At 40.3% G+C, this 23938-nt stretch overlaps 1 protein-coding gene across 2 annotated transcripts in view; it reads left to right on the forward strand.

Moving 5' to 3' along the window:
- The window catches only part of nfatc1 (nuclear factor of activated T cells 1), a 204182-nt gene that overhangs the window by 72189 nt on the left and 108055 nt on the right, over positions 1–23938 (forward strand). For both annotated transcript variants that reach the window (XM_078398631.1, XM_078398632.1), the window contains exons 7-8: positions 1912–1967; positions 4250–4382. In XM_078398631.1, coding sequence (XP_078254757.1) covers positions 1912–1967; positions 4250–4382 — 189 coding nt within the window. The remainder of the gene's footprint in view (positions 1–1911; positions 1968–4249; positions 4383–23938) is intronic.

Genomic DNA, 23938 nt, shown 5'->3' on the forward strand with positions numbered 1-23938 from the left:
GGTATCAAGCAGCACAGTTGTGGTGCATGATCCAAGCATTGATGCCTCAAGGTCTTATGGTGCTACTATATTTTTAGTAGGACTATGATTAACTCATTACAAGTCTCCTGCCTTAAATAGGCAGGTAATTCAGCTGCTGCATCGAGAGAGCACGGTGATAATGATAGTAATGCTACCGAGAGAGGAGATAGGACAGTGAGGGGAAAACTGCCATTTGATACGTCCTGGTCCCTGTTCCCACTAGGAAGAACCTTGATAATGTGTCCCCTCGGCAGAAGAGAGAAAGCTGGGATGTGGCAGCAATGTTTAATATTTACAGTTTTCTTGTGGACTCATATAGGGACGTATCTCTCAAACACTTAAGTCTCACGTAAACAATTAATTATAAGCAATTTGAATACTCTGGCATTGCATTATTGGTTTAATGGGCCCATTTGAAAGCCTTCATCTGCAAACAATTACACTCGGGAAGAGCTTAATTATCTAGCTGCAAAGCTGGAACTCAAAGCTGCAATTCTCCAACGAAAGTGAATAATTAATCTATTTATTTTTTACAAATGAAGAAATAAACAATAGTCACTGTACATATCATGTTTCAATGCTGTGTACAATCCAACACTAATAGTAGCCATTGCCATGGGAATTTAATCGAACTATTCTACGACTGCAGAACAAGCCATTTCTGAATAGTGCATACTGATTATTGCATTAAAATAAATAATGTCATCCGTAATTGTTTTGCAAGGATAGTATAGCATGATAACCTATTTTAAATTGAAGTTGTGCAGGTCAAAAACATTTAAGCATAAAGATTTCAAGTCCGGGTGATGCAGCAGAAGTGAATGGATGCAATACTGTTAAGATGCATGAAAAAGTTAAGGAAATTGATATAGTGAAAGTTATAGTTAAAGTGAGAGTAATATACAGGACGTTAAAACTGCCGCCTGGCAGATAAACTGGGCAGTGTATAATACTTTTATTCTGACAACCATTCTATAAAATAAACCAATAAACTTCTTCCTTAATATTACCTGTGACTAATGACAAAAAGCAGCACAGTGGCACAGTTAGTAGAATTGCTGCCCCACAGCCCCAGTGACAAGGTTAATTCCTAATCTGCACTGCCTATGTGGAGTGCATGTGTTCTCCCTGTAACCCTATTGGTTTCCTCCAGGTGCTCCACTTTCCTCCTCCCTTCCCAAAGATGAGCAGGTTGGCAGGCTAATTGACTGTTGCAAATTGTCCCCTGGTGTGTACATCAATGGATAAATACACGGTGAGTTGATGAGAATGTGGGAACAATAAAAAATGGGATTGGTATAGGATTAGTATAAATGTGCAATTGTTAGCATGGATTCAGTGGGCCAAAGGGCCTTTTTCCTTGCTCTATTTCACTGACTCACTGACCCTTCATAAAACTCCGATAATCCGGCACCCATGGGATATTGGTATGAGGGACAGGCAGAACTTTGGATAATACATCTATGAAAGCTCAAACACTCTTTTACCTAATTTTAAAAAAAAATCTGTTAACTGATAATATACTAAATATTCCAGTGTATCGAGTGAATTTAAAGCGATCAAAAAAGATACAAGCAATTTCAGACCATGATTCCAGCAACAAAACTAACTATGAACTAGACCCCTGGAGATCTTGACACCAACGCCAACTCTGGCCTCACTCCTGGCCCCAGTCTCCAATGTAGTCTGGACCTTTGGCTTTAGCTGCAGACCCTACCTGCACTCCAGACCCATGGCTCACATCGCAGAGTGATAAGTGAATCAGGATTTCCAAACAATCTGATGCCGGATTATCAGAGTTCTACTGCATTCTGTTCATGAAATCTCTCGGAGGATACAAATAAAGGAAGAAACATTCGCTATTGAAAACACATTATGATTTCTCTCCAGATGGACATCATGTGTGGGAGACTGAAGCAAAGACTGACAAGGAGTTCTTTAAACCTGTAAGTTTCCTTAATCAGATGGATATGTTCTGATACCTCTGTACAGTTGGGTAAATGTGAAGCATTATTATTGCAAAATTGGCATTTACGGGTACAGTAGCAGGGTGATTAAGTTACTTGGCTAGTGGTTAAAGTGCTGAGTCATTGATCCAGAGATGTGCATTCAAATCCCACCATGGCAGCTGTGGAGTTTAAATTCAACTAATTAAACAAAGCTGGAATTTAAAAAATGCTTACTTCAGAAATGGTAAGTACTACTGGTCTGTTGTAAAATCCTATCTGGTTCACTTAATGGTAAGGGAAAGAAATCTGGCATCCTTCCTGTGTCTGAACTACATATCAGTCCAGACGACACAGCATTGTTAATTTTTAGCTGCCTCGTTAGTTTTGGGGATGTACAATGAATGCTGGTATTGGTAGCAATCCCCACTTCTTGTGCACATTTAAAAGAATCAGATATTCAAGTTTTTCTTCCCTTATTTTTAAAAGTAAAGCGAAAAAGATATCATCACCAAGGAAGTTTGTTCACAGTTAATTATAAACTGATTGACAAAAACTAACAAACATCTGACTGTGGACTTCAATCCATAATTAATAAACAGAATAAACGGATCTGTTTTATTGGACCAGAGAATGACATACCTGCTAAAAGAGCAATGGCGTGTGGTAGTAATGATGGTAATATTTCAGATGATCTCAGATCATAATAAGTAATCCTTGGAATTATTATCAATGATTCAGCACTCCATTTCAGCCAATTCCCATATTTTCCCCTGTAATCATAAAAAACTGTAAAAGTTAGTTAGTTAGTTTGTTAATTGGTTATAACATGCTTTGCATAGGGGCCACTGAGCACACACAGTGACGTCAAATAATACTCAGTGTGCTGGTTTAGAAACTTGTATGAAATCCTATTGCACTTGTGAAACCCTAACTGCAACTAGACTAGGGATTCTGAAGCATCCATCTTTCTCCAGGTTAGGTGCTTATTTGATTTTTCATTGTTACTGAGAGCAATTCCTAATGCCACCCACTATCTGACTTCCTGTCAATAACTTCTGAACTTCCTCTCTGTTGGGTTATCTCCATTACCTCTCCTGGATCATCTCGCTGTTCAACACTGATCATGTCCCTGATTCTTACCCACTATCTCATTCTCCCCATTGTCATCCCTTTGTTCATCTCTTTCCGCGTCACTCCCGCTCTTAATCTGGTTCTCAACATACTTCTGGCAGAACCTTTGTTTTCTGCACTGAGATTGCAGAACGTGTACAGTTGTGTGTGTAAAATGAATTTATAGGGCGGCACGGTGGCGCAGCGGTAGAGTTGCTGCCTTACAGCGAATGCAGCGCCGGAGACTCAGGTTCGATCCTGACTACGGGCGCCGTCTGTACGGAGTTTGTACGTTCTCCCCGTGACCTGCGTAGGTTTTCTCCGAGATCTTCGGTTTCCTCCCACACTCCAAAGACGTACAGGTATGTAGGTTAATTGGCTGGGCAAATGTAAAAATTGTCCCTAGTGTGTGTAGGATAGTGTTAATGTGCGGGGATCGCTGGGCGGCGCGGACCCGGTGGGCCGAATGGCCTGTTTCCACGCTCTATCTCTAAATCTAAATCTAAATCCTGTCACACATGATGCCTTTGTCCCTGTATTAGATTGAATAGGAGTGACTGCTGCTTTTACTCCTTTTTATGCCCATGGCAAATTCTCAGTCAATGCCACTAGAGTATTGATGGGGACTAAGCCTCCGTATGTGCATTAAGATCTCTCATCAACGTGCTTGCATCATTGTGCAACTATAGGCTACCAAATGTTTGCAATTCATGGTACTGATTAATCCTCAAGTTTTTGTCCCACGATCACAACTTTACGAATTTAAGGTGGCGCAGTGCTGCTAACGCTCAACTCCAGGACCTGGGTTAAATTCTGTTCTCTGCTGCTGTCTGGTAGATTTTACATATTGTCCCTGTAGGACTCTGGGGATTTCCACAGGTTACTCAGGTTTCCTCCCAATCCCAAAGATGTTCAGGCTGACAGAACAATTGGCCATTGGAAATTGTCTCTGGTGTATAGTGAATAGTAAAATCTGGGGGTAAAATTAAAGGAATGTGCGTAGAAATGTTGATTGTAGTGTAAACTGGTGCATGAAGGTCGACATGGGCTCAATGGTCTGAAAGGCCTGTTTCCATGCTGCATGACTCAATGAATCTAATTCACTGCAGAATCTGCAGATGGTCTTCTGAGCATTTTATCAAGTCTTTTTTTTATTTTCTTGGTTGCAGAATACACTCATTGTTGAAATTCCGCCCTATCGGAACCAGCGCATTACCAGCCCTGTTCAAGTTTATTTCTATGTCTGCAATGGGAAACGGAAGAGGAGTCAAAGTCAGCGCTTTTCCTATCTACCAGCTAATGGTAACTGCTTACATTGAAATGGCTACATATCTATCATGTTCCAATTCAGGCATTTTACTTTCCCCTGAATTGAATTCCCATACCTCAGGCTGTGAGGGCCATAGTTTCTGGAGACCTGCCACCCCCCTACTACTCTCCATCCCTAAAACACTAGCTCTACCATGCTCCCCTTGGATAAGATGTTCCTCAAAGTGCACTTTATCCTCGGTTGTCTGTCCTAATATCTCCCTGTGTGGATTGGTATTATTTTTTCTTGGATAGCATATGAAGTGTCTTGGGTGCTTGTACTATCATCATCATCATCATCATATATATACAGCCGGAAACAGGCCTTTTCGGACCACCAAGTCCGTGCCGCCCAGTGATCCCCGCACATTAACACTATCCTACACCCAATAGGGACAATTTTTACATTTACCCAGCCAATTAACCTACATACCTTACGTCTTTGGAGTGTGGGAGGAAACTGAAGATCTCGGAGAAAACCTACGCAGGTCATGGGGAGAACGTACAAACTCCATACAGACGACGCCCATAGTCAGGATCGAACCTGAGTCTCCGGCGCTGCATTCGCTGTAAGGCAGCAACTCTACCGCTGCGCCACCGTGCCGCCCTATATTATAGACATAATATAGACATTATAGACATAATGTAAATTTAGGCTATGACATTCAGAGGGAAAAGACAAACTGTTTAAAGGACCAAATACCAGGGTCCAATTGCAATGTATTGTTGTTTGACCTAACTTCAATCAATTAATTAGTACTGGAGACCTGCGACGAACATCTCTGGTAGGTAAGTAACTGGAGAGGATTCTCAGGAATGAGATGTACGTATTTGGAAGGACGAGAGTTGATTAGGCATAGTCAGCAGGGAGATCATGTCTCAGAGAAATAGCCAAGAAGGTTCATGATGGCATGGCCGCAGACGTAGTCCAAATGGACTTCAGCAAGGCCTTGAAAAGATTTCCAAATGGTAGGCTGCTTTGGAAGGTTGATCACATGGGATTCAGGGAGCTGGAATCAAAATTGGCTTCATGGTCAGAAAGAAAGTGTGCTGTTGGAAGGTTGTTTTTAACACTAGAACCCTTTGACTAGTGGTATATCTCAGGGATCGGCACTGGGCCCGTTGTTGTTTGTCATCTATATCAACGATTTGGCTGAGGATGTATAAGGCATGATTAGTAATTTTACGGTGACACAAAAGCAGGTGGTATAATCGACAGTGAAGATGGTTATCAAGAATTGCAGCAAGATCTTGATCAGGTGGGCATGTGCCCAGAGGAATGGCAAATTGAGTTTATTCCGATCTGTTGTATTTTGGGAAGTCAAACCAGGGCACGAGCTTGACATCGAAAGTTTCCAGAATGTGGCATTGCAGGTAGATAGGGTGGTGAAGAAGATTTTTTGGCATGCTTGCCTTCATCATTCAAGGAACTGAATACAGAAGTTGGGACGTGTGTAGGAAGGAACTGCAGATGCTGGTTTGAACCGAAGATAGTCACAAAAAGCTGGTGTAACTCAGCGGGACAGGCAGAATCTCTGGAGAGAAGGAGTGGGTGACGTTTCGGGTCGAGACTCTTCTTCAGACGTTATGGTACAGTTGTACAAGATGTTGATGAGGCTGCAATAGGAGTGTTGTGTTCAGTTTTGGTCACCCTGCTCAAGGAAAGATGCCATGAAACTGGAAAGAGTGCAATGAAGATTTAGGAGGATGTTGCCAGGACTCGAGGGGATGATCTATAGAGAAGTTTGGGCAGGCTAGCACTTTATTCCATGAAGTACGGGAAACCAAGGAGTGATCTTATAGAGGTGCATGACATCATAAGGGGAAGAAATAAGGTCAATGCACAGTGTTTTGCCAGGGTAAGGGAATTAACAACTAGAGGACAGGACGCCAAGTTTAAGACTGTTCTTTGCATAGAATAACATGTTCACATAACCAGTTGTGATGACATGGAAGGGCAATTTTAGAGTTTTATTTAAGGGTCTCGACCCGAAACATCACCCATTCCTTTTCTCCAGAGATGCTGCCTGTCCGCTGAGTTACTCCAGCTTTTTGTGTCCACTATCTATATATAGATATAGATATGGATATATAGATAAAGATATATAGCTAAATATATGAAATATATAGATATATTGATGAAGATATATAGACAAAGATATGAAAAAATAAATGTATATATATATGTAATTTAATGTTAGTTGTACACCTGACGTATATCTCAATTTAAACTCGAAGGCTTAGATATAGAATTCTTTTTTCATCGGATGAGGTAAATTTACAACAATTTTTATTTGTGGAAAGTGAATTTGCATAAGTAGTGATGCACACATCATCATGCTCGGTGCTTGGCCTTATATAATTGGCAAATTTCTACATATTTGTGGTGTATTGACAATAAGTCCATATACATATATTGTTTGGGCTGCAGTGCCTTTGTGCATCAAGTGCTCTCAATTAATCAGCAAGGAATATTACATAACCAGAACATAAGAAATAGAAGCAGATCTGTTGAGACTATACATGCATTCAATACGATCATGGCAAATTTCATATCATAATCATAATTGTAATTTATTAGCAAAGTATGTTTTGCAACATACGAGGAATTTGGTTTTCCATACAGTCATACCAGAAAAGCAACAAGACACACAAGTACATAAAAATTTGACATAAACATCCACCACAGCGGCTCCTCATTCCCCACTGTGATGGAAGGCAATAAAGTCTGATCTTCTTTCCTCCTTTTCTCCTGCGGTCGGGGTAGTCGAACCATCTGCAGTCAGGGCGATTGAAGCTCCCGCAGCCTGCGATCGAAGCACCCATGTCAGGGTGATTGAAGCTCCCGCGATCGGGGCGGTTGTAGCTCCCGCCTTGGAGCCCCCGAAGTCGGTCGCTAACCAGGGACAGCGAGCTCCACATTGTTAAAGTCCACAGGCTCCCGCGGTTGGAGCTCTGAGGTCAATCCCTGGCAAAGGGATCGCCAGCTCACAATGTTAAGTCCTCAGGCCTCCACGGTTGGAGCTCCCAAGGTCCCAGCAAGAAGCCACCAACTCCACGATGTTAGGCCGCAGTGCAGACAGATACGTCATGGAAAAAGTCGCATCTCCGTCGAGGAAAGAGATAAAATAAGTTTCCCCCACCCCCCTCCACGTCTCCACACATAACACAAAACTAAAGATAAACGAAAATATACATTTTACAACAAACTAAAAACACAAAGAAGGAAAAAGACGAGACAGACTGTTGGCGAGGCAGCCATCGTACGGCGCCCCCTGGTGATATCTTACCCTGTTCTCCATCTAATCCTCAAAACATTTACTTTCCGTTGTGTCCAACTATCTATTGATCCTTATTGTTAGTATTGCTGTTCAGATAATAGACCATTCATTCTGAATTCAAATATAAAAGTATAAAATCCTTGGAAATGTCTTATACACTTTTAGAAATCTAGACAGAAGTGAGATCCCTCGGTACTATTCAAAAGTGGTATCAGCAATTTTATACAAGGAAGAATCAGGTAATAATACAAAAGATGTTTGATCTGTTATGATCACCGTATGAGTGTGAATATGTAGGATTCGATGTAGTGTAAATATGTAGCATTTATAGAGCAGTTATCAATTTTGTATTATTTTTTTAAAAACAGAGCGGGATGGACAACACTAATATGTTGCTATACACTGCAAATTAACTGCATGGGTATGTAAAGCATTGCTCAGGAGGTCCAAGGAGGCTCAAACTTTTGTAGAATTTTCTTTTTCATCACATTGGCCGTGTGTGTTTTTAAAAATTACATAAATTTATCTGATTAGTTATATGGCATTTACTGTATCAAAATAAATCAATCAGCCAAACTAATTCATGCACTCCATGCCAACCACCTTCCACACAAATTCATCTCATTGTATCATCATCTCTGTTGCTCACATCTAAAATTGGCCTTAAATGCATTAATGGCATTTGTCACAATTGGTTTGCATTCTCTCCCCTCAATGGGTGACGATGTTTTCAAATACTAAAGGGCATAGTTTTAAGATGAGAGGGCGAAAGGAGATTTATGAGGCAGGTTTTTTCACGCAGTGGTAGGTGCTTGGAATGCGCTGCCAATGCGAGATGGTTGAAGCAGATACAATAGCAATGTTTAAGACGTTTAGACTGGCAAATGAACAAGCAGGGAATGAAGGAATATTGACCATGTGTCGGCGGATGGGCTAACTTTAAATTGGCATCATGGTCTGCATGGACATTATGGGCAAAATGGCCTGTCCTGTGCAGTTCTATGTTTTCAATGATCTATAATACGTGCCAGAAGGAAATGCGTCCCATTTTAACTGACCAACATTTCACTGCTGAGATAATATGACACCACTGCCAGTTCTCCAAGTGTCATTGTGATAAAGACTTACCTTCCGGGTAAGTTGAGGACTGTGGAGCTGGAGGCAATGATAGTGAAGGGTCTTCTCCCAAAGAACTTGGAAACATCATATTTCCCCCAGGGCATCTCTGGTGAACAATGTATTCAAGAAGCTCCAATCCTCCTGTCTGTGAGTGCAGAGATATGTGACGGAGATGTGCAGAGATTTGGTCTCCAAACTTGAGGAAGGGCATTCTTGCTATTGAAGGAGTGCAGCGTAGGTTCACGAGGTTAATTCCTGGAATGGCCAGACTGTCGTACGTTGAAAGACTAGAGCGACTGGGCTTGTATGCTCTGGAATTTAGAAGGATGAGAGGGGATCTTATTGAAACATATAAGATTATTAAGGGATTGGACATGCTAGAGGCAGGAAACATGTTCCCGATGTTGGGGGAGTCCCGAACCAGGGACCACAGTTTAAGAATAAGAGGTAGGCCATTTAGAAAGGAGATGAGGATGACCTTTTTCACTCAGAGAGTTGTGAAACTGTGGAATTATCTGCCTCAGAAGGCAGTGGAGGCCAATTCTCTGGATGCTTTCAAGAGAGAGTTAGATAGAGCTCTTAATGATAGCAGATGCAGGGGATATGGGGAGAAGGCAGGAACAGGGTACTGATTGTGGATGATCAGCCATGATCACAGTGAATGGCGGTGCTGGCTCGAAGGGTTGAATGGCCTACTCCTGCACCTATTGTATATTGCCATTTTGTGAGAAGATCTTCACCACACACAGTGTGTGTAAACTAATGTGTGCGGAAGTCAATATCATCATGAAATTTAATCTCCTCACCTCAGGATCTTTCTATGTGGCCACTGTCGAACTCTGTTATGTTGAGGATTCAAGAACCAGAGGACATAGATTGATGGTGAGGGGGTAAAAGATTTGATAGGAACCTGAGGGATAACTTTTTTCTCACAAAGGGTGCTGGGTGTATGGAATGAACTGCCAGTGGAGGCAGAGGTTCACCTGCACCTCCTCCAACCTCCTACTGTATCCCCTGTTCCAGGTGTCAACTTCTCTACATTGGTGAGACCAAGCGCAGGCTGGGCGATCGTTTCGCTGAACACCTCCGCTCAGTCTGTCTTAACCTACCTGATCTCCCGGTGGCTCATCACTTCAACTCCCCCTCTCATTCCCAATCTGACCTTTCTGTCCTGGGCCTCCTCCATTGTCAGAGTGAGGTCCAACGCAAATTGGAGGAACAGCACCTCATATTTTGCTTGGGTAGTTTACACCCCAACGGTATGAACATTGACATCTCTAACTTCAGATAGTCCCTGCTTTCCCTCTCTATTCCCTCCCTTTCCCAATTCTCCCACTAGTCTTCCTGTCTCCGACTACATCTTTGTCCCACCCCCTCCACTGACATCAGTCTGAAGAAGGGTCTCAATCCGAAATGTCACTCATTCCTTCTCTCCAGATATGCTGCCTGACCCGCTGAGTTACTCCAACATTTTGTGTCTACCCCCAAACGGGGTAAGGTTGTTGTCATCCAATCTCCATAACTCTGCCTTGGCATCAGCCTCCAGCTCATACCTTTTTATGCAAACTAAAGGTTGCACAATGGTTTGGGGGGGGGGGGCATGATTAGTAAGGCCAATTCTCCTTCTGTGCAACACCACCCAACAATGCATTTGGGTGTACCCGAATTTCTAGACCTATCTCTTCTGAACTTTGTTTTATAAAAGCCGGTTCATGCTAACTCCTGATCGTTCTTTGAAACAGTCAGGATGTTGAGTGATAAACAAGACAGATAAAACCACAGGCTCTAATGCCTTAAGGAGCTAGACTGCTGGATTGGGAACGAAGTGCGACAGTACAAGCAATTTTTATCTAGAATTTGAATTGTACCTGTCGATGCTCTAAAATATGGTAACATTTAGCGATAAAAAGAGTGGCTACATATAGCTGGGAGCTAACCCCAATGTGAATGTAAGTGGCTACAGTTTTTCTTCAGTAAATTCTGTCAGAGTTCTTCCAAGGCGATGAGGAGAGTCCTTTCAGAAAATGCTTTCACCTGGTGTGGGAAAATACTTCAGAAATACTTCTCTTTACTGATGGAATTTGGGTAACATAAGAACAAAGTACGGTAGGTTTACATCTTCAGCGGAAATTGAGTTGGAAAGGGAGTCACGTGTGCATTGCATATCCAAAGATTCTGATGTAGAGTGTTTAATTAAGGATACGTATTCTCACCACCAGATTACTGGCCAGGGTAAACAGCATAATAGCTAACTGCTGAAGTTCCTAGGAAAGGTAAAAAAGAATTATTGGTATTCTGGTGGTTTTAAGTGATACTAATAGAAGCTCTGATGATTGCACAGAGCCAGTTACTGATGCATCAAAAATAGCTGTTTCTCCTTTGGTAATGTTGTTTCTAGTTCCAAAAGTGAGAAATGTCTACCCAGACACCTTGGAATGGGCACAGTGTGAGAGTGAACAAACTATAAGTTTGTGTTTCCATTGGGTCAACACTGGAAAAATGCTTTAAGTGTTAGTCACAGCTTGGCTAGTAAGACATGTTTTTACGGGAAAAAAATCGTAAACTTCTTAATTAAATCTCCTTTTGCCAAAAGAAAGTGTTATTTGAACTTTAATGGGTGTATACAAACACAAAATGAAATGCATTTATCAAGGGAAGAAGCCTGGAGCAAAGAATGAGGGCTGTAACAATGTCAACTTTGCAAGAGCAGTCCAAAATTAAACGCCAGTCCTGAATCTTCTGCTTCAAATATTTATCTTTTTTTTCTTAAAGAATGCACTGGTTTCTGCCTCAGCCACCCTTGTGTTAAAGCATTCTGGGTTCTGACAATTTTCTAGATAATAAAAGTAAAAATCTCTTCATGGTTCCCCCGACTGCCTTAGTGATAATTTTAAATTCTCATAGATTTTCCAACCAGGGGAAATACTGCTTCAGCCATTACAACGGAGGTTGGTACGGACACATTGCTTGCTGCAAACAGCCTATTATGTAGCAAACAAAGTCCATTTACTTGGAAAACAACTGAGCAACTTTTCCCAATAAAAGTAGGGCATTTTATTCCCAGGGAAATGCAGCCAGTGGAGGATAGTTTTGTGCATAAAATCAATCATTTTATTTTATTCATGGAACGAGAAGATGTTTTATGATCCACCCCAATTTCTCTGGAACTGAGAGACTTGCTAAGCCATTTCTTAAATGGTTGGGATACTAATTCTCAATGTGTTACTTGAATTTAAACTTTCCCAGACAGGATTTGAACCCGTGCATTTAAATTAATTGCCGAGAATTTGTCAGTGCAGTAAAACTCCAATAATTTGGTACAATTGGGACTTTGGTGGTGCCACATGAGCAGATTTTCCAGATAATGGAATGCTATTCCTATTCATACCCTGACACATCTTTAATTAGATGTTACATGCTATTAAAATAAAGCACAGTAAACCCAATCATTTATAAGGGACCGCAGGAGCTGAATCCCCAGAAGTTGAAAGGAAGCATGGAAACTGGGGCCCCAATAAATCAAAAGAAAGCATGGGAATCAAGATTCCGGCTTATTGAAAGAGAGTGTGGGAACTGATCCTGGCAAGTTGGAAGAAAGCAGAGGAACTAGAGTCCTGGGAGTGGGAAAAGAGATGGGAACCAAGGGCCCAACATATCAGAAGGAAGCGTGGTATCTTGAACCCCGGTAAATTAGAAGGAAGCATGAGAACTGGTGAGTGGGACGGGCGTGAGGCAACCATGGCCCTGGTAAGCAGGAAGTTGGGGTGGCACAGTGTGCAGTGGTAGAGCTGCTGCCTTACCGAGCCAGTGACCCAGGTTCAATCCTGACTATGGGTGCTGTCAGTACAGAGTTTGTACGTTCTCCCTGTGACTGCGTGGGTTTTCTCTGTGTGTTCCGGTTTCCTCTCAAGCTCCAAAGACGTACAGGTTTGTTGGTTAATTGGCTTCTGTAAATTGTCTCTAGTGTGTAGGATAGTGCTAGTGCCTCCGCAACTCTCTGGAGTGGCAAAGAGTGCTGACCCTCTGAGAAAAGAAGTGTTTATCTTCACTCAGAGACCCATAATTCTGAAACCATTACCCAAGTTGTTGATACCTTTGCTAGAGGAAATATTCTCTCAGCATCCACCCTGCCAATTCCCCTCAGAATCTGTTTCACTGAGATCACATTTCCATTCTTCTAAATTCCAAGTGTAGGCCTAGCTTGTCCAAACTTCTGTTCATACACTAACCCCTTAATTCTAGAAATCAACTTGGGAACTTTCATTTGACAAACTTTGTACCTTAGAGGTGCCTCTTACAGTGTCCTCGGGATTACAGCATTAAACTAAATGCTGTAATTTAAACATGAAAGAGCAGTAGAAGACGAGTAAATTGTAATTCCCAAAGGGAACTGGAAAGGAATTATCTGCTGTACATGGATTATGGGGAGAGAAGATAAGGACAACTGGAAAGTTCTTTCAAAATACCTGCATGGATATTCTAGACTAATTATCTCTTTTATTAACATTTTATATTGAGGTTTAAATGTCCCATTATAGCTATAGTCAGGCACTGACTTGAGGATACTTCATAAGCCAATTGTGACGTGAATCCTTCATAAATAATAATACTTTACACTATAAAATCACTCAAATTGTGGCCCAACCAGTATTAGGGCAAATATTTAATTCACTGTTCATGCAGTCCATACCCATTTGATGAAACACAGAATAATGCTGGTCTCTCTCTGTTTGTTAAAGAATTTATCTTTGTCATTCACAGAGAATTATGTATTTAACCCTATGGACTACCCCATACATCGATGTTTCTATTCTTCTATTTTCAACTAGAATCTATTCCCTCACAGATCCACATCTGTCACATCTGTATTTCTGTGTTTTGCTCCCCACTAAACCAATCCCAATTGTCAATTGCCTGCAGATTTCAAAATATGGTTCCTGTATTAATGTCCAAGTCCTCTCCATTTGGAATTGAGAACAGTGCTCACCTTATTCCTTTCCTCTGTGTCTAAATGCTGCTTCGTCTCTGCATGTCTTTGTTCCTTTATGGTTTGTACCATATGCCTGTAATTTCTTTTTCAGGTGCCCTTTTAAAAAAACATGAATGCCCATACAGGATAAATCTACATCTAATCAATAACTTCTTCAAATAACACAGTAAGATTTGTTAAATGCAGTTTTGGCTTTGATAAACTGAGAAGAATTTAATCTTAAATTACGATTCTGCAGAGTCTGTTCATCATAAACTAAACTTATTACTTTATGCATTGCACCCCTCAATCATAAAGCATTGGCAAATGAAGGAAGTTTGAAAACCTGTCAACCAGAGACTCTGGTATCTTGCATCATTCAGTAATGTATATTGCATGTTCCCTGGCTGTTGGTTTAGCTGTGAACCAACTCCAAGTCTCCCGAATCTCCTTGAGAAGGAACAGTGCTAGACACCTGTTTTTTTTGGTGGAAAGCTCGAAGTTGGGCAGGAAACAGAGAGCCCATTCACAAAATTGGATAGTTGACATTAAGGCATGTTAATTTGCCTGTCCAAATTTGTTTCCTCCTGCTGACATGACTTCCAGCAACTTTTCATTTGCAGCCTTGGCACTGGAGGTTTGTCACATCGTTGCTCTGCACCATTTCGCTCCCAAGCATTCCCTGAAATAAGATGAATCGAGGTGTACTAAGCCAAATAATATTTCCTGCATTCTCGTAACTAACCACCACACACCATCAAAAAAACCCACATCAACAATTAAATCATATTATTTTATTCACTCTTAAAGTAATTTAATTAATCACTGTATGATTCAAAGGGCTACAGGTTTTTTGTTTCTGTATTATGATTATTCCCTTATTATGGCATAATCTTAATGAAGTGGTATATTATCTGACTTTATGGGTCAAATTTTATAGTGGTCAGTGAAATAACACTCTTTGTCATTGACCTTGGGGGGAAAAAGAAAGCTACCTCTCAAAAATACCCTCCTTTTTCCACAAAATTTAAAACTCTGTAGTTGTTGGATATCTGAAATAAAACAGAAAATATTGGAAATACTTACAGGACAGGTAGAATCTGTGGATGGAAAAACACTTAACATTTCAGTCCCAAGATCTTTCATTAGAACTACGGCCATTTCCCATGCATCAGTTCAAGTGGATTTTTTGGCATCCAATGCAGAGATCTCAGGTTGGGGTTGGGGAGGAGGATGTGTTGGCCATAGGACCAGATGGAAAACAGACCAGAGTGCAGAAAGATTGCAACACAGTAAATTGAGGTATTGTTAGATAGGGTAGCAATATTGGTTAGAAAGCAGAGGAAGAATGAGCAAATTGAACTTGTAACAAAATAAAGTAAGGTCAGCACAGTTTTGAATAAGCTCAAGTATATGAAAAATAGACAATAGAATGCTGATCAATATAGTATAGAATTCCATTGGCATCAAACACATAGATGCATGTTTCAGCAGAGGAGATGTGTGATATGCAGAAGCTGATGAGTGGTAGTGTGGTGATGGAAAGAATATGGATGGTCAGATCGTGGTCAAGTGAGAAACCAGGGTGATGAGCAATCTGATTCAGACTGACACTTTAGCTGCAGAAGGAGGTGAAAGTGAGGGAATCTATGTGCAGGAAATGGAGCATGTATTTGGACCAATGATAGTATGGATATCCCTGATATTTCTGGTCAATTCCCATTCCATTTCCACGTGGAGAGATGGAATCTCTGTTTTTTGCACATCTGATGGTTAGCAAGAAGCAATTAGTATGACTGCTGCACCACACTTCCAGGAACACAGGTTCCATTCCAACCTCCAGTGCTGTCTGTATGAAATTTGCACATTATCCCTGTGACCATATGGGTCTTTGTTTTCCTCCCACTTTACAGGGAACGTGCAGATTGATAGGTTAATTGACCACTGTAAATTGCCCCAAGCATGTGGGTCTGCGGTAAAAACTAGGGGGAGTTGATGGAAATGTGAGGAGAATAAGGCAGGATTAGTGTAGGATTCCTAATGAGTGTTTAGTGGTCAGACTGGACTGGGAAGGTAGCAGAGCGTTTTCTGTGCTGTATGATTCTATGATTCAGTGCAGTCGTGGCACAGCAACATTAACAATTATTGCCACTCTTTAACCCAAAAGAGAGCAGTGACATTTGAAGTTCAATCTTTACACCACTTCCCAGAGCCTACCATCAAAGTGCAAGCAGACAACCGTCCCGAAACACGAGGTATCTGCTCGTCCCCTCCATACCGTAGCTGGAGGCAATGAGAACATTTGTTGCAATGAGTGCATTTTTAAAAAATACCAACAAAGCAAGTTGACAGTAAGGTGAGATAATTGGAGACCATTTGTTTGAAAGTCCAATAATTTCTCCTTCTAAAAATAAAACAAATGCAATTAGCAAAGATGCTTTCTGTGACCTTAATGACCTTCTGAAACTTTATGTTTTTAGGGAGCACAGAGTTCCATGAAAAATGTATTCATGACTATTTTATTCTTTATCTAACTTCAGAGCAATGAGTGAGAATCGGGTTTGACAGTGGATTAGTGGATATTATCTCAAGGTATTTTGTTTAAGTTATCAATTATTTTCAGAATGATGTTTGAACATTGAGGGAGCTGAAGAGAACTGTCTTTAATCAGAGTACAGGTCTGCTGTGTGCCAATAAGTGAGAGTCGTATTTTTAAAGCAATTATAGAATGATTAGAGCAGATATATTTCTTCCATTGACTGTTGGGAACATGGAATTCACTGTCTGAAATTCTTGTGGTTGTGGAAATCCTAAAGTGTGGCCATTTGATGAGCCATAACCCACATGGCTCTGGAGGACTAAGAGCGGGGGAGTGCGATTTGCCTAAATAACTTTATTCTTTGGCCAACATGTATAAGATGGATCTTATGTCTTATTTCTGTGTCACATATTTCTTTGGTCTATGAATCTATGCCAAAAAGATTGTGGACCTAAATTGAGCACCTAAGCTGTGATTATCCCATACAGAGTTTGCAATGGCTGCACCAAGCTTCAGCACATCTCCTTGCAAGTATTTCAAGATTTCAGAAGGTGCACTATTCAGCCACGAATTGCTTCATTCGCAGGGCTAGAGTACACACAGTGATGCAGTGGTCATTTTAGTTTTGTTAATATAGCCCATGTTTCCAACAGAGGATTTTTTAAGGACAGTTTATAGACTGAAGGTTGACAGCAATATCATGGAGAGTTCTTAAGTAGGGAGCCTTGTGATGTTTTGCATTGTCAGCAGCGGATAAAGATTTTATTGTACAGTGTAATATTTATATGTCCCATGTCTACTTTGTTGAAAAATAGCCGCTTAATGTACAATGAGCATCACCCGTGCAATATTCTAGCTTTACTATGCTCTAAAGAGAATGTATGAACTATTTTCCTTATTTTACGACAAGTCCATTGTTGATAATTATTTTTCTAAGTGCCCAGAAGTGCCTGTTCCCACAGAATGAGACGTTATAATTAAAAAGCCTGTTCTGAATACTAAGTTGCATTAGAACAAATAGCCCTTTGTAATTGATTCAAAATTTTAAAAATAGTAAATTAACAACATGAATCACAGGAAGCCAGTGTTTCCTCATCATTGCAAATAATTTGTAGCTTTTGGTAGGGAGTGTTGAAAAATTCCTAAAATGTTTAGATTTGAAATGGGAATTGTGGTAACACTGAAGACAGTGATTAGCGAAAACCCTATGTAGAATTTATATTTTCTGGGAGAGGGATCGCATTAGTTAAATGGATGTTCGCAGCAGTCATGCTAAAAACAAATTAGAATTTGGTGACTTTAACAACTTTCGATTATGGTGCGTGTACATGCAAAAAAAAGAGTATGTTTATATGAAGATGTTTCTGAAGCTTTTGGTCAACCACTTCATTGACGCTGCTAGTTGTAGTGTCAAACCAAAGCAGTGTGGATTCCAGACAGACTCTGCCCTGTTTACAAACACCACCATTAATGTTCAGGGGAATTCTCTGCATGTACATTGCTGTAAATGTGGACCAAACTCCTCTCTAGGAGAATTGGTATTTTTTGTTTAAATACTGAGATCAATCTCATCTAGAATTAGGAATATCCAGGACGTTCAAGGGACTTGAAGGATTTAAGATTATATGAGGCATAGATAGAGTATATAGTTAAAATCTCTTTCCCATGGTAAGGATCTTAAATACAAAAGGGCAGAAGTTTAAGGTGAGAGGAAGAAATTTTAAAGGGAATCTGAGGGGTAATTGTTTTTACATGGAGTGTGGTTGATATATGGAACATGTTGTCAGAACAGTTGGAAGAATCATAGAAACATAAAAAATAGGTGCATGAGTAGGCCATTTGGCCCTTCTAACCAGCACTGCCATTCAATATGAACATTGCTGATCCTCCTAAAACAGTACTCCGTTCCTGCTTATTTCCCATGTCCCTTCATTCCGTTAGCCTTAAGAGCGAAATCTAACTCTCTCTATAAACCATCCAGTAATTGGCAGAGAATTCTGCAGATTACAACTCTCTGGGTGAAAATGTTTTTCCTCACCTCAGTCCTAAATAGCCTATGCCTTATTCCTAAACTGTGACCCCCTGGTTCTGGGCTCCCCAACATGGGGAACATTTGTGCTGCATCTTGCCTGTCCAATCCCTTAAGAATGTTATATGTTTCTATAAGATCCCCTCTCATCCTTCTAAATTCCAGTGGAAACAAGCCCAGTCGACCCATTCTCTCTTCATATGTCAGTCCCACCATCCCGGGAATTAACCTGGTGAACTTACGCTGCACTCTCTCAATTGTAAGAATGTCCTTCCTCAAATTAGTAGACCAAAACTGCACACAATGCTCCAGGTGTGGTCTCGCTAGGTCCCTGTACAACTGCAGTGGGACCTCCTTGCTCCTAAACTCAAATCCTCTCACAATGAAGGCCAACATGCCATTAGCTTTCTTCACTGCCTGCTGTATACCTGCATGCTTACTTTCAGTGATTGTTGTACAAGCACACCCAGGTCACGTTGCACCTCCCCTTTTCCTAATTTGACACCAGATAATAATCTGCCTTCCTGCTCTTGCCACCAAAGTGGATAACTTCACATTTATCCACATTATACTGCACCTGCCATGCATCTGCCCACTCACCCAACCTATCCAAGTCACCCTACAGTCTCATAATATCCTCCTCGCAGTTCACTCTGCCACCCAGCTTTGTGTCATCCGCAAATTTGGAGATGTTACATTTAATTCCCTCGTCTAAATTGTTGATGTAGATTGTAAATAACTGGGGTCCCAGCACTGATCCTTGCGGCACCCCACTAGTCACTGCCTGCCATTCTGAAGAGGACCCGTTAATTCCTATTCTTTGCTTCCTGTCGGCCAACCAGTTCTCTATCCATGTCAATACCTTACCCACAATACCATGTGCTCTAATTTTGCACACTAAACTCTTGTCTGGGACCTTGTCAAAGGCTTTTTGAAAGTCCAGATACACCACATCCACTGGCTCTCCCTTATCCATTCTACTTGTTACATCCTCAAAATATTCCAGAAGATTAATCAAGCATGATTTCCCCTTCATAAATCCATGCCGACTTTAACCGATCATGTCACTGCTTTCCAAAGGCACTGCTATTACATCTTACAATTACTGTGTTTAAGGACATTTAAGATATGAAGACAAATATGGAAGGAATGGAAAGATAGAGTCCCAATGTTGCCAAATGGAATTAATGAAGATGGGTGAAAAGAGTGGCATGTAAATGGTAGGTCGAAGGTCCCATTTCTGTTTGGTATGACTCTGACTCTCCAAGGTCATGACATGAATCACAAGAAGCCAGAGTTTCCTATGTCTCTGAGGCATTTTTTAAATCCTAGGCTTGATGTGAAATCGCTCACATGCAGCATGCATCTAATGGAAGTTTCACGTCATCAGAGCCTTCCATGAATATCCCACCATTCAATGGTTCAGTGGTTCAATAATGCTTTATTCGTCACATATGCAACTGCACAGTGAAATTATTTTTGCATACGACACATACAGACACCACCATATTTTGGCTCCATTTCCAAAGTCGAGTCAGCTGCACACTCGATATACTGGAGCAGTGTCTACTAACTGACATCCCCCTTGTCATCCCATCATCTTTGTCGGATAGGGTCTGTCCTTGGTTATACATTTATATATGTGACATGTTACAGAGCACATAGCAATTTCAACATTTGCTCGTATCGGTGTTTGAAGTAGGATTATTTCCCAAAATATCGTTTCACAATTGTTTGAGTCATCAGTCACATGAGTGGCAGCTGGAAAAAAATCAAACATCTGCTGGAATAATGATCAGATCTCCCTGGACTCACAGCCTGCTGCCTGGACTCTCTCCCATCTGCAGCCTGCACCGTCCTTTTCCAGATGTGGAGGGATAACTGAGCTTTGCCGGCAACGTCCCATCACATTCTCCTGCACCCACCTCCCACAACCCTCAAGGGGGCTCCTGTGATAGCGAAGACCCTAAGTGATGGAGGGGAAATATTGGAGGCTTTGCCCCAAAACCCATAAACATTTTGCCAGCTGTCAAAGTCTTTTAATTATTTTTTTAATGATAGAATTGATTTAAATAATTGGATAAAAATTATTTTTTAATTTAAAACACTTTAAATTACAAAAATATCAAAAATTAGAATCACAATTATGATGTTTAAAAGGCATTTGGACTGGTTCATTGATTAGAAAGGTTTACAGGAATATTGGCTCATTGCAAACATATGGAACAAGCTCAGGAAACACATTGACCGCCATAGTTTAATTTATCCAAAGGGCCTGTGTGCTTGGTATATACATGTAACTGTTTGATTCTATCATTATTCAAATAGATTTAAATGATTAAAATAAAATATTATGAAAAATATATTTGAAACATTAATTTTCAAGGATAATTAGTAATAAAAGCTATGCAAATACATTTAAATAATTGTTGCAGAATATTATTACAATTTCAATAAACAAATGTAATTAAAACCTTAAAAATTCTAAACAAATTAAAATATCGGGTGTCTAAAAATAACCACTAAAATAAAATACATATTTAAAACTCAAAAATTCTAAGAACAAGATTATTAAAAAGCTAATCAAATTTATTTAAATAATTAAATCTTTTTTTTTAAAGATTTAATTAAAATACCTTATTTTCTATAAAATAATAAAAAACCTGAAAATATAACTCAAGCCCACTTGTACTAAACTTTTTTGCACATAGGCCCATTCAAATGACAATACCAATTTGCCCTCCCTGTGTTAAACCTAATGGGCCAGATGTGAAGTGCAAGTGGTCCCTCTCTCCAAAAGCCACTGGGCTCAATGGTGAGCCTTATTCAAGGAACTCAAATGTTCAAGCCTTCAGCTTGATAAAGATCAGTTGCCTTTCCAGTCAACTTGATTTGGCCATATCTCCAAAGAAAGATAATTCAAATGCAATGCTCATTAGCCTTTCATTTCTTTTATCGGAGGCCACATTTTAAAGCATCAGTTCATTTTAAAAATCAGTATGGAATCTGACTTTATGATGGACATTAATTTATTTCAGGAATTCGTATGGAATGAGAGTTTACCTGGCTAGTGGAATCAAGGGATTATGGGGAGAAGGCAGGCACAGGTTACTGATTGTGGATGATCAGCCATGATCACAATGAATGGTGGTGCTGGCTCAAAGGCCCAAATCGCCTCCTCCTGCACCTATTTTCTATGTTTCTATGTTTCTATGATTGAAAGATATTTTCATTGAAATGTCAAAAAGCAACATTCTATATTACATATCCTTGGGTTGTGTTCTGGGAATTTAGAAAGTTGAAGGAGAATTTGATTGTATTATCAAGTCACTAAGAACTGATAGAGTAGAAAGGGAGAGTTTCTATTGGTTAGATAGTGTTAGATTAAGGGTCATAGTTTAAAACTTAGAGTCAGGCTTGTCATCAATAAAGTTGGGAAACTTAGAATGTGATGGAAATTTCCAAATGCCTTCTGTAAATAGCAGTTGATGGAAGGTTAATTGCTAATTTCGAGATTGATACATTTTTGTTAACCTGCTAAATGATACAAAGGAAAAGACGGTGACAGATGGAGTTTGATCACAAACTATTCATCCTCTCAATGAATGGCGTTCGGACATTCCTGTCTTTATGCAACAAACCCGTTATCATCATTCAGATTCTCCCCATGCTGGGGAAAGATAACATTCAGAATAATCATATACCTTAAATGGACTCTCTTGGGTAAGTGATTGGTGTAAATGCCTGACCAAGAAGCAAGCAAGATAAAGTAGACTCATGTTTGAGTGAGATTTGCTGACTGAATGTTGAAATGCATGCCATACTGTATGTCTTGTAATCCTGGTTACTAATACTAATGATACTTTAAAGTCAACATAGTGTTTCAGTGGCAGTTTGCTATGTGCTGACAAGACTTTTTTGACGATTGTGGACACAATTCTCGAGAATTATACTTTCCATTGAGTTGATTTGACATCATGGCAACTCAACTTTGGAGAAGAGTGTTATCCTTTCGAATTTTAGTTTTCTTTTGGCATTGAATTCAGAACTAATAGATGTTGATCGAATCATAATTTTCAGATAGGCTTTATGGAAGATCAACAGCGAATCATCCCTTTATTGAACTAAAATATAATGATTCGCCTACAGCTGGCAACATAACGAAGGCTATTAGACTGGGCCAGCCCAATTTCTCGCAAACTTTCTAAATAACATAAAATCGAGTTCGCATCGGAAGTTAGATTTGACAAGGAAATGATGGTGCTGGAGAGAATGGAGACAAGATCCACCAGGATGTTGCCTGGATTGGAGGACTTTAGCTATGGGGAGAGATTGGATACACTGGATCTGTTTTCGCTAGAACGATTGAAGCTGAGAGGTGATCTAATAGAAGTAGATAAAATTTTAACATAGAAAAGGTATATCTTTTTCCCATTGTATGTCATATAAACAAGAGGTCATTGTTTTAAGGCGAGGTAGAAATATCAAGGGAGATCTTGGAGGTAAGCTTTTTTATGCAGCAAGTGGTTGATATCTGGAACTCACTTACTGCGGGGTTGTTGGAATCAGACACAATTGGTACTTTTAAGAGTCATTTAGATAGTCACCTAAATCGACAAGGGATAGATGTAGGCAAATGGCATTAGTGTAGCTGGACAAAACGTTTGGCATGGATGTGGTGGGCCAAAGGGCATTTTCTGTGCCTTACAATCTGACTTCAAGGCTCCATGATTATAATGAGCTCCTTGGAACACTGTACACCCTGTGTGCAATTCAGGAAATTTAGTGACCCTATAACAAAACGTAGAAGTTAGAAATGAAGAAGAATTGAAAGTACAAGAAGAATGGATAAAGTCCAGAATTAAATGAGCATTGAGATAAATATAGTGTCTCTGAATGCTGAAACACTACGGGCTTGAAAGTCAAGAGGAACAGGCTAATCCCCCTCCTTGTCACACACTGTACCTGGAAACATATCATTGTTCCTTTGACATAACTGGGATCCATTCCAGAAACCTGTCCCTAACGTTCATGCAGCAATGTCAGACTACCCTCACCGGAAGGATTGCCACAGTTTGGGAAGGTGGCAAAACATCAACTTCTTAAGCACAATTGAGGACGAGCAATAAATTATAGTCTTCACAGAAATTCCAACTTCCAGAAAAATTAGCAAATTAAAAAAAGCAGCAGTTGAACGTTGGCATGGGTTCTATTTTAGAGGTGTACAGGAAGCCACATCCATTTCAAAATCGGAGTCATAGAAAAATGCAGCAGGGAACTAGTTCCTTCAGTCCACCAACCACCCAAAAATACTAATCCTACACAAATCCCATTTTTAGTCCTGCATTCTCATCCACACACCTCCTACCCCCCCCCCCCCCCCCCACCCCCCTCCTCACCCCAATCCAGATTCCACCACTCACCTGCACACATTTGGACTGTATTTTAAAATGATTGCAGAATCTATTGGTTTAAATGGAGACAATTTTATAGCCCAGATACAGATCATTCAGCCCAACCGATCAATGCAGATTGATAGGCTACCCAACCAACATCTTCATCCCACCCCAACAATATATTCTACTGAAGATAGACACAAAAATGCTGGAATAA

This window comes from Rhinoraja longicauda, chromosome 4 (assembly GCF_053455715.1).
Source record: "Rhinoraja longicauda isolate Sanriku21f chromosome 4, sRhiLon1.1, whole genome shotgun sequence".
Lineage (NCBI taxonomy): Eukaryota > Metazoa > Chordata > Chondrichthyes > Rajiformes > Arhynchobatidae > Rhinoraja > Rhinoraja longicauda.